Source organism: Rasamsonia byssochlamydoides (assembly GCF_041956645.1).
Source record: "Rasamsonia byssochlamydoides strain NRRL 3658 unplaced genomic scaffold VTN77scaffold_19, whole genome shotgun sequence".
NCBI classification, from domain to species: Eukaryota; Fungi; Ascomycota; class Eurotiomycetes; order Eurotiales; family Trichocomaceae; genus Rasamsonia; species Rasamsonia byssochlamydoides.
Genome location: NW_027192402.1, coordinates 281,475 through 291,862, shown reverse-complemented (window position 1 = coordinate 291,862; position 10,388 = coordinate 281,475). Strand labels below are relative to the sequence as shown.

General features: G+C 53.6%; 2 protein-coding genes across 2 annotated transcripts; both read left to right on the top strand.

The window, feature by feature from the left end:
• Positions 1-1,935: 1,935 nt before the first annotated feature.
• VTN77DRAFT_2527 (uncharacterized protein) lies at positions 1,936-4,325 on the top strand (the record flags this gene model as incomplete). Its single annotated transcript, XM_069418376.1, has 4 exons — positions 1,936-2,182; positions 2,309-3,835; positions 3,897-4,213; positions 4,320-4,325. The coding sequence occupies 4 exons, from the start codon at positions 1,936-1,938 to the stop codon at positions 4,323-4,325; spliced, it is 2,097 nt and encodes a 698-aa protein (XP_069279153.1).
• Positions 4,326-6,824: 2,499 nt separating this feature from the next.
• Positions 6,825-9,638, top strand: VTN77DRAFT_2526 (uncharacterized protein; the record flags this gene model as incomplete). Its single annotated transcript, XM_069418375.1, has 1 exon — positions 6,825-9,638. The coding sequence occupies one exon, from the start codon at positions 6,825-6,827 to the stop codon at positions 9,636-9,638; it is 2,814 nt and encodes a 937-aa protein (XP_069279152.1).
• Between the last annotated feature and the right edge of the window lie 750 nt (positions 9,639-10,388).

Genomic DNA, 10,388 nt, shown 5'->3' with positions numbered 1-10,388 from the left:
TTTTTTTTTTCTTTTTTTTTCTTTTTTTCTTTTTTTCTTCCTTTTTTTTTTTTCAGGCTCTTTCGGTTGCAGCGATCATTTCAGGAAGTTGGTCCAAATAATGTCATTTCGACAGTGTCTGCCTAGTTCTGAGCCGCACGAGAAAGGCAGATTCGATTTCCAGGCGACGTTTAGCTCGGATACGAGAAATGTAATCGTTAGTCATTAAGATCGTGAATGTCTCTGCCACAGCTGCATCGAGGATATGCTCCGAAAGCATTGGCTAGGGCCAATAGAAAGGCATGGTAAAGCCACGCTTTAGAGGCTCTGCGGAGTGGCTTCTTCATCGTCCACAGGGCTGTTTTCTCAGCTTGCTACAACGGATATCATACCCACCAGGGATTATTATTAATGGAAGTTGTTCCGACGGATTCCCCGCAACATCGGGCCTTTCCATTTGTTTCGTGTTCGCCTTCCCCATGGAACGGGCGTTGATGGACCCTTGGAATGCAAAGGCCACTCCGCGCAGGAGCCACGTGCAGACGCCCATCCGTGGCGCATTCCTTTCTACTCCGCCAAGCCAAAACAGACGTAGACAGAATTCTAGTAATTATATGTCAGACTCAGCCTCGCATCCCTGACTATAAGCGATCGTACCCGACCGCGCGAGACTGCAGACAAGAGCTGCGTCCCGAAGATGAGGCGGAGAGCGCTGAGCAATGGATGTCGCCTGCGAGACGACCACGGGCTCGTCACCGTTCTTTGCCGCTGTGTACGGCTGTGATTGTGGTAGATTGGCAGCCCCGAGTCGGTGAGACGGTACTGGCTCTGCGAAGCGACCCGTGCTGACGGAACACGATTAGTCAAGTAAGAACTCTGTTCAGATAGATCTGTGTTGTTACTGGATAGGGCAATGAGGCTGCGCAACATCGAGTCGGGCGCAGCAGTCCACCGGTCGAATCTGATGCGGCCCCAGGAGGGAATTGCCAGAAATGCAGCCCTGCAGAAATGACCTTAGGTATGGTCATGGCCATTAGTACGTATCATTGGATGGAGGGAGGGAGGGAACCTAGCCTGGTTCGTTGCTGGAAGGTCAGGAGATCATCGCCAGCCAGCCAGCCATCATCAGAAGGATGGAATAGAAAAGAGATGGCATACCAATGCCAGAAACTCTTGTCTCTCATCTCGATAGATCTTCTTCAGTCTTTCTCTATCCACATTGTTTGGTGATAAATTTATTGACTTTGTTGATTCTTGATTGATCACCGATCCTCCCCGTTTCTACTCCGCCCGACGTCATCGCTGTTCTCGCCTGCTTCCCTCGTACTCGGACCCGTGATCTCACGTGTTGTCTCTCCTCTTCTCGATTACCCCTCAGGTCAGTTGGCCATTTCCATCTCGATCCGTCCTGTCTCACGAAGTTTCACTTTCCATCATCTCCCATATTCCATCCATCCGCATCCTTACGATTCTGTAATGTTCTTTGCCTCATGACCTTCTCTGCCTAAGCCCCACTTGTTCTAGAAATCCCCTCTAGTGACCTCAGGTCGCGGCAGGGAAGCGACTGAGTGGCTGGGTATTCTCAGCCCAACGCAAGTCGCCCACTCATCAGCCGTTCAGGTACTGACTACTAGTCGATCTATGCAGTGTGCATGGAGTCATTGTCATTTACTTGACAGCCTGCTGCCCCCATATAGTTTCTCTCCATCCTCCCTCATCCCGCTGCCTTCCGTTCTGCATCCTTTTCCCTGCAATTGTTGCCTCTCGAGACCTGGTCAAAAGGAGTTTCAAAAGAAAAGGAAGCACTCGAGAGTCTGATTGTGCACATCTTGCTTATCGCTTTGATCATCGAGTTTTTTTTCCCACCCTCCTTGTCGCTGGTCTTATACCAGCTGAACACTCTTCTTCTTTCGTGATTGTTGTATAGCCAGCCTCTGTCTTGATTTCTCATTCCTCATGTCGTACACATACAGAGAGTACGACCGCGAGTGGGACGAGTATTCGCGTCCCTCTGAACGTTCTTACAAGGTGACTCGCTACGTCATCGCTCCAGAGGACGATCGGGATCACGAGCGCGAAGTCATCTACCGCCGTGACGATTCCTCGATGGGTGAACGAGAACTGGTCATTAGACGCAAGACTGAGCGCGACGACGGTGACTATGAGTACCGACGAGACTACCGCTCGGAAAGAGATTACGAATGTGAGTACCATGAACCCTCGTCCAACTTCCATCGCTTCGCTCGGTCGGCAGAATACCTTGCGCGGCCAGAGAAGCATACCCCTCCCAGCATCACTCGCAAAGGGCAGTCAGTAATCAGTCAAACAGCTCGAGGTACCATCTATGAGCCTGAGTATCAGGTTGTCCACCGTTCCGAAGTCATCGACCGTGAACCCCGCGACGTCGAATACTACTATCAGAGACGCGTTCGCGAGTACGACGACGACCGCCCTCTTTCCCGTCGAGAGATTAGTCCCCACGACTCTGTCTCGCAGGTCAGCCGCAGCCGCAGCCACCGTGAGCATCGTGAGCGCGAGCGCGACTACAGCAGCGACGACAGCGTGGTATATGTGCGCAAAGAAACTCGCGAATACGTTGAAGATCCCAATCATACCCGCCACCTCGCCGAAGGCGCCGGGGCCCTGATCGGCGTTGGGGCGGCAGAACTGCTACGGCGTCACAACAAGAGCCAAGGCGAAGAGGTCTCCTCCGGCTGGGGTCGCATCGGTCAAGACGTGGGCGCCGGAGCTTTGGGAGCAGTGGCCGCCGATGCCATCATGCGATACCGCAGCAAGAGTCACCATCGTTCCGAATCGGTTGATGATCGAAGCTCCCGCCATCACCGCCATCACCACCATCACCGCCGTCATCGTTCCAGACACCGTAGCCGCAGTCGTTCGTCTTCCCTCTCGCGGGCCAAGACTCTCGCAGGCATCGGCCTAGGCGCCGCTGCCTTGGCTGGTGCCGTTGCCCTGGCACGCAAGAAGTCTGAAGACAACCGGGAGCGAAGGAGCCGCTCGCGGCGTCGCCGGGGATCGGTCTCCAGCAGTGGGGATGATGCTCGCAGCTTGTCTCATCGCAATAAGCGCATGGCCGAAGCCGGTCTGGCCGGTGCTGCAGTGGCAGGTTTGATCGAGACGGCCCGCAGTCGGTCGCGCTCGCGTAAAGGAGAGCGCTCTCGATCCCATAGTCGGATCAGAAAGAGTCTTCCAATCGTAGCGGCCGGACTGGGAAGCGCAGCCATTGCCGGCCTTTATGAGAAGAATAAGGAAAATAAGGAGAAGGAGGAAAGGGAGGGAAAGGAGGAAAAAGATGAAAAAGATGAAAAAGAGGAAAAAGAGGACGAAGCAGCGGCCGAACGGCGACGACGACGGTCACGATCTAAGAGCCGGACCAGATCGGCCATCTATCCGGACCCAACGCGGGAATCAGCAGGCCTCATCGAGTACGGCCAGGATCCCGTGTACGGTAACATTCCCACGGCGGACTACTACGGTCGACCGGCGACTCCTCCGGGCTATTATTCCGACGCAGTCGTTCCGGCTGATGCAGGAGACGCAGCGTATGGAGCGGCACGACACAGTCGCCGTCACCGTCACCGTCACCGCAGTCGCAGCCGTGGGTACAGCAGCGACTCCAACTCGGACTCGGATCGGGGCAGCCGTAGACACCGCCGCCATCAGAAGAAGGAACAAAGTGGCAGTCGAATTCGAGATCTGGCCGAGGCCGGCCTGGCGGCCGCGGGGGTCGGGTACGCCGCATCCAAGTATGCTGAGCACAAAGAGAAGAAGAAGGCCGACAAGGAGAGGCAGAGCAGGGAGAGGGAGCGGTACAGTAGGGAGAGAGAGCGGCGGAGTAAGTTCCCATCTGGATTTGTCGTCCCATCCTTGATCTCAGACTAACTGACGTCGAATAGGATATGAAAGCGACCGGGAGCATGATTCCTATGAGGAGCCGTATGATCCTGCTCCCTATACACCGTCTCCGCCGCCGGCCGCTCCTGCTCCGGAGCCGGCGGAGAAATACTATCCGTATACCAACAGATTCCCGCCGCCCCCTGGGGCGACCCCCGCGAACCCACCGCCCGGGTCGTATAATTCGGCCGAATATCATCCTCCGCCAAGTTCTGTTCCGCCTCCGCCAGGCGCTGTGCCTCCCCCGCAGCCATATGGTTATCCTCCATCAGGGCCAGCGCCAGGGACCCAGCCATACGCACCCAGAGCTGATGAGAATGTGAGTGCCCCTCCCATTGATGAGCATCACAGACCAGATGGTGGGTTCATGTGACTCGATTAGGATATGTTGGACCAGAGCGCTCGTACTGACCCGAAATCATCAGGTCTAAGAGGGGGCCCTGCCTACTCTTCCTCACGGCCTCCAGACTCCAGACGGAGGCCGGCCAGCCAACCTCCGCCGCAATCACAGTCCAAGTCTGTTGCTTTTGATCTCAGCAAAGAATCTTATTTTGACGATAATGAACGGAGACGGGGTCGTAATGCCGATCCGGGATATGAAACCGACGACAGTGACCCGACGATCGACGGCACGGATCAGAGTCGTCATCGACATCGGCATCATCACCGACATCGCCGTTCATCTGTTCCTCATACTCCACCTCCCACGGCCCCGAGCTCATCTTCATCCCACCGGAATCCTAAACCTGCTCGTGCAGACAGAACCAAGGATTCGGACTCGGAATCTACTGTTGACTTGCCTGACCGGTTCGATGCTGAAGGACGTCGTCTTCCTGAACGGATAGAGGATCGGATCGTGGATCACCTCGAGCAACTTCTGGATGGGAGATCTCGCAGGAGCAAAGCGTGGTAGTTTAGTTTGTATCTTTCCCCCCCCCCCCCCCCCCCTGTTCTATTATTGTCTTGTGTCATGAATGTAATCCGTTATCTTGTTGATGCTTGCTGTTTTGACTTGCTTTACACTAATGACCTTGTTGATTATGACATGATGATGGTGGAATGGTATGGATTGATGACACTGACGATATGAACTAAACTGATATGATATGTTTTTGTCCATATTAATAATTGAATGCAATGCGAGCTTTTTTTTTTTAAATACTGATCCAGAGTCAGTTACGATACCGAAAGCTGCCTCCTGATTTAGTTACTGCCTGCCTGCCTGCCCCAGGGAGAGATATGATGACTGATGCCAGCACAATTGGGAATGAAACCATTATTCTTCATATAAAGGTGGGGAAAGTGCACTGTGGCTAAAAGATCATGCAAGATTATGCAACTGTTAACACATGTCTATACTATAATCCCTACCATGCATGCATGTCTTTCCCATGATCTTGCCACCATCTGTCTGGTCTACCTTTTTGTGTTCAGATTGTGTGAGCGCTGCTTCTTCTGCAGTTTAACTACTTGCATGTTTTCCCAATTCTCCCGAAGTGGCTGAATTTCGTGTTTTTCCATTGGTCTAGGTGCCTTCGTATGCACAACCTTAAATAGAAAAAAAATGTTGATTGGGTGAGGCACCTGATCTAGACTCTGACTCAGCCCAAAGTCAAACCCGAGGTTTTGGTCCTTTTTGTTTCTTTGGCGCCGAGGAGAGGGAGGAGAGGAGGAGAAGGGGAAGAAGGCAAAAGTCAAAAACCCCGCTTGGAACGATTCACCTTGGCTTGGGGCCAGAACTGCCCAGACCGCCATGATGCCATAATTATACCCAGGTAGGATATACTGTACCACACAGGAGGGGGAAGAGAATGAGATATGAATAAAGAGAGTCGAGGTTTGTCCTCTGCCATGGCATACCATCTGTGTGACTAGTTCTACAGTATGTACAGTCCATGTACTCATACTTCTGTGCCTTACATATGCAATGTACTCCGTAAGATCTGTTGGTGATACGGCGGTGTACTCCGTACAAATAAATGCAATGGTCAATCGATTCCTGACCGCATATCTAGAGTTCTCCACATGAGATTGTTGGGGCCGATTATCCTGAGCTTCACTGCCACAGAATCTGGGAACCAGGCTCCTTCCCTTCTAGAAGCAGGGGATTACTAGTACTGATTAACATGTTGAATTGAATTGCGGATTGAGACTGGACAGTATCAAATGGTGCTATTTCTTAGTGAGTTGTATGCCTCAACAAGCAGCTCGTAGACTTGTTCACACTGAGGTCATTATTTTAAAAATATCATCACTAAGCGCCGGGTAGCGGGTACACTGATTGTGTATGGTATGGTAACGGAGCGAATATTGCGTCCCCTCCCGAGCCCAACCAGGCGGGAAACCACTCTTCTTGCGGTAACTTTGCTGTCACAGCCCTGTCACAGCTCTGTCACACAGGCGATGCGCTGGCAGTCCTTCTAGAACGCGGCTTTTCTTTTCTGCCTCTCCCTGTCTCCCGTCACTTTCATCTCTCCCTGCCTTCCATCTCTTCTCTGTTGCCAACTTCCAGAGGATTCCCTCATCAACTCTTAATTTCTTCTTAATTTCTTATCTTCCCTATCAGCCCCGCTGCATACTTGCTGATCGTCCTGCGGCCTGTTCACCGCTCCCCTGTCTGCGTTGACAACTGGGCCTTTGACGTGGGGAGCTGCCATTGGCGTCTTGTGCTCCGAGCGGCCGCGTGCGCCACAACACTTCTCATATCTTTCTCAGACCTCAGGTCAACAAGTCGCTTCCCAACCAGCATGTGGTTGCTGCTCATTTGTCTGCCTGCATAACTCTGCATCTTCACCACAGACAAAAGCAACAGGGGGAAGAGGCGGACACATTGATTGCCCGCACTGCACCTGTCCTGTCCTCTTCCTCCTTCCCTCCGATGATTGCACTTCTCGTGTGATTGTTTATTTCCCTTCTCATCCGACTCGACCATGGCCTCCACCTCCGATCGGTCATCTGCATCCTCTAACGGATCGCCCGCTACCTCCAAATCCACTGCAGCGAAGCAGCGACACGGCCGGACCGGTGCTGATGGTGACACGGGGGAACAGCCGTCCAATTTGCAATCCGCTGTGTACCTGGCGCCCAGGATCTCGCCGCCCGTCTCGGGTCCGGCGTCAGCGGCCAACTCGACACTCTCCTCGCGCGAGCCTTCGCCAGTGCGCCTCACTCCTCGGGTGAGCAACAACAACTTGAAGGCGACTGCGCGCGCCTCTCGATCCAACAAGAGCAGTACAAGCCCAAGCCCCAATCGTGGCGCTGCCAATGCTGGGACAGGTGTAACCACCGTCCCGTCGTCCGCTACTGCCGTGCAAAACGCCTTTTCGCAGCTCAACAAGCCGGACCTTCAGCAGCCTGCTTCTGTCGAGCCGTCTCTCGATGTCCCCGGTCCAGAGAAGACGACTATGCCTCCTCCTCCGCCCCGGCGCACTTCAGACTCCAGTTCCAGAGGAACTACGTCCGCCTCCCGACGGAGGACTTCGATTACGAGCGGTGCTTGCCGGAGTCCGGAACCAGGAAACTCCAGCAGGCGATCACAACAAGAGTCGACGCCCGCAAATATATCGACCAAACGGTCTTCCCTAGCTCCGCCGCCGGACGAGATTGTCTTGTCTCCTACTAAGACCAATGCCGACGATAGTGATACGGGCATTCGTCGTGCGCCCGGAAGAAACGCCAGCGGTGGCGGCTCGACGTTGGAAACGGTCGAAGAAGCCAGCCTTCCTTCGACCCCGATGACGGACAAGACGACGAAGAGTCAGCCGGATGAGTCTCAACCCCCACAACAAAAGACTGATGAAGCCGTGAAGCAGACGGTGGAAAGTGGGAGTGAAAGTGGCGGAAACAAAAGTTCGGGTAAGGAAGAAAATCGTCTCAAGGTGGCTACGACTCGACCGCCGGGCGATGTCCTCCCGAAACGATCCTTTACGTCTCTAAACAGCGCCCGAGGAAAGCCCGGGGATGGGTCGGTGCGCAACATGATCGTCGAGACCGAGACGGTCACCTCTATTCCACAGGTCTCGTTGGGTGTAGGTGCTGGGGACCGAGGAGGTTCTGGGAGGAACGATCAGGGAGGAACGGTCCGGGTGAAACAGAGCATGGAAACCATTCGACCCAAGAAGGAGAAGAAGAAGACCACTCGGAAACCGACTAGCATCTCCGGAACTGCATCGTCCAAGGCGGACATCTTCGAAGCCAAGGTGGCCAGTGCTGTCGACGAGGCCGATGTCTCGGATTCGGACGAAACCTTCGTCTACGAGTCAAACCCGCCTGACCCGCACCCCGGTCGGCAGCATCGATACCACTCGCGGACCCCAAGCACGACTTCCATGGCCAGCCAAGCTGACCAGTTTGTGGGTCGATCGCGAAGCGGTCTTCGAGACGGACACGGCGTGACCGGCAAACGCAGTATGAAATTTACGAATAACTACAACAACCTGGATGGTGACGCTGGCGACCTGGAACAAGGTCGCGGCAGCGGGAGAGGCGACAGCAATGGCCGTTACCATCACATCGGCCGCCATGGCCGGGGCGGTGCATATCCCTCTCTCTTCGACAGCGACTCGCCATTCCCCCAGTCTCAAACACAGTCTCGTTCGTCACGACACTACATCAGCAACGGCTTCCGCCAGAATCGGCGTGCAAACAACCCCCGCGCCTATCAAAACTATCGAACCATGGGCAGTCCCAAAAATATGGGCGATGCATACGCCGATGACTTTGATGGAGACGGCGCTGATGATGAACGCACGCCTCTGGTTGGATCTGGTCGAGGCCTGCGGAGCCGTAACGGACGCAGGCCCGGCAGCGCCAGTCTGCGCCAGATGGAGTACCTGGAGCAGCGCCAGCGGAATTTCTTCTCCCGGTACGGCGGATGTGTCATTGCTGCCTTCCTGGTGTTTCTCCTGATCGGCGGCGCTGCCACACTCATCATCGCGCTGACCAAGCCTCTGCTGGACGTACATGTCACGAAGATTTCGAACGTTCTCGCATCGGAGCAGGAGATCATGCTCGACCTGAACGTGAATGCCATCAATCCGAATATCTTTCCGATTGCGATCGGAAGCATGGATGTTAACATTTTTGCCCGGAGCCGATTCGTCGGCAGCGAGAAGTTCTGGCGTGACCATGGACAGCATCCTGACCATTTCCCTCGTGTGGAGCGCAGCAAGCAGCGCGCTGAACTGGCCCAGATCGTCCGGCGTGCAATGTCCGGGTTTGCCGAGTCGGGGGTTCATGCAACGGATGGGGTCGATCGGGGGACCGATCCGATACCTGAAGATCCTTCTGGCGACGCCCAGACGATGCTGCTGGGTCGGGTCTTTGAGTTCGACTCGCCTCTTATCTTTGATCCGTCTCCGTGGACCCATCTCCCGTCCAGTTCGGTCGGAGGGATCCGTCTTGCGAGACCGGGCAACAAGACGGAAGAGGGTGGCACTGAGCGGTGGGAGCGGGTGCTGCAGCACCCGTTTGAGCTGATCGTGCGGGGGGTGGTCAAGTATTCGCTGCCGCTGAGTTCGAGCGTGCGATCTGCGTCCATCAGCTCGAAGGTGGAGGTGAACCCAGATAAGGACGGCGACGGCGATGGCGATGGCGATGAGGATGGTGGTCCGCACAATGATACGGTGCAGATCAACGTCAGGCGACTGACGTCCACAAAGGCGGGCACTCTCCCTCTCGCAGCGTCCGCTTCGGCTGCGTCGGCTGTATCGCCTGTCTTGTTCGCCCGGATGTTTTCGAGCTGATATCAACTACTGCATTTCTTGCATTGCCACGACTGATCAAATGTCTTCCTGTTCGTCCTGATTTGCTTTCCTTTATCAATGGGCTGCACTGCATAGGAAGGATTCGCAGGGTGTTATCTTATCCGGGCTCTGTTCATATTGTGTTTTTTAGTTTACTGATTTATGAATACCCCCTTTCGCATTGCATTGAACGTGAGCGTATACGGACGGAATTCGTTAGTTAACTTTTTCTTTGGACTTGAGGCTGGTTCGCGAGCATGGTCTAGCATGGCATGGCATGGTATTCATTTCTTTGGCATGATATTCGATTTCTTTCTAATTTAATTTATTGCTTTACAATTTATTTCTTTGCCGCGGGAGAATTCGACAGAATTCGTTGATCTTCTCCAGGCGATGTTCATTATCAAGTCACTCCTTTGAGTTTCATTTCCTTTCCTTGTTGTATATCTCTCCGTGTGTGTGTATGTATGTATGTACCTATCTAATCCGTCTTCGTCCGTCTCGACCTATCCGATTATTTTGTTTCTCTCTCTCTCTCTCTCTTTCTTTTCTTTTTTCCTTTTTTTTTATTTTTTTTTCCTGTGACATGACGAAGTGACGAATCCTTATTTGCAAAATAAACCGCGTTGTTTCTTTCTTTCTTTCCTTCCTTCCTTTCTTTCTTTCTTTGCTTGTTTGACTGTTCGACTACTTGACTAGGTACCTATCTACCTGCCTAGAAAGTACGGAACTGGAACTTGAATTGCTTGA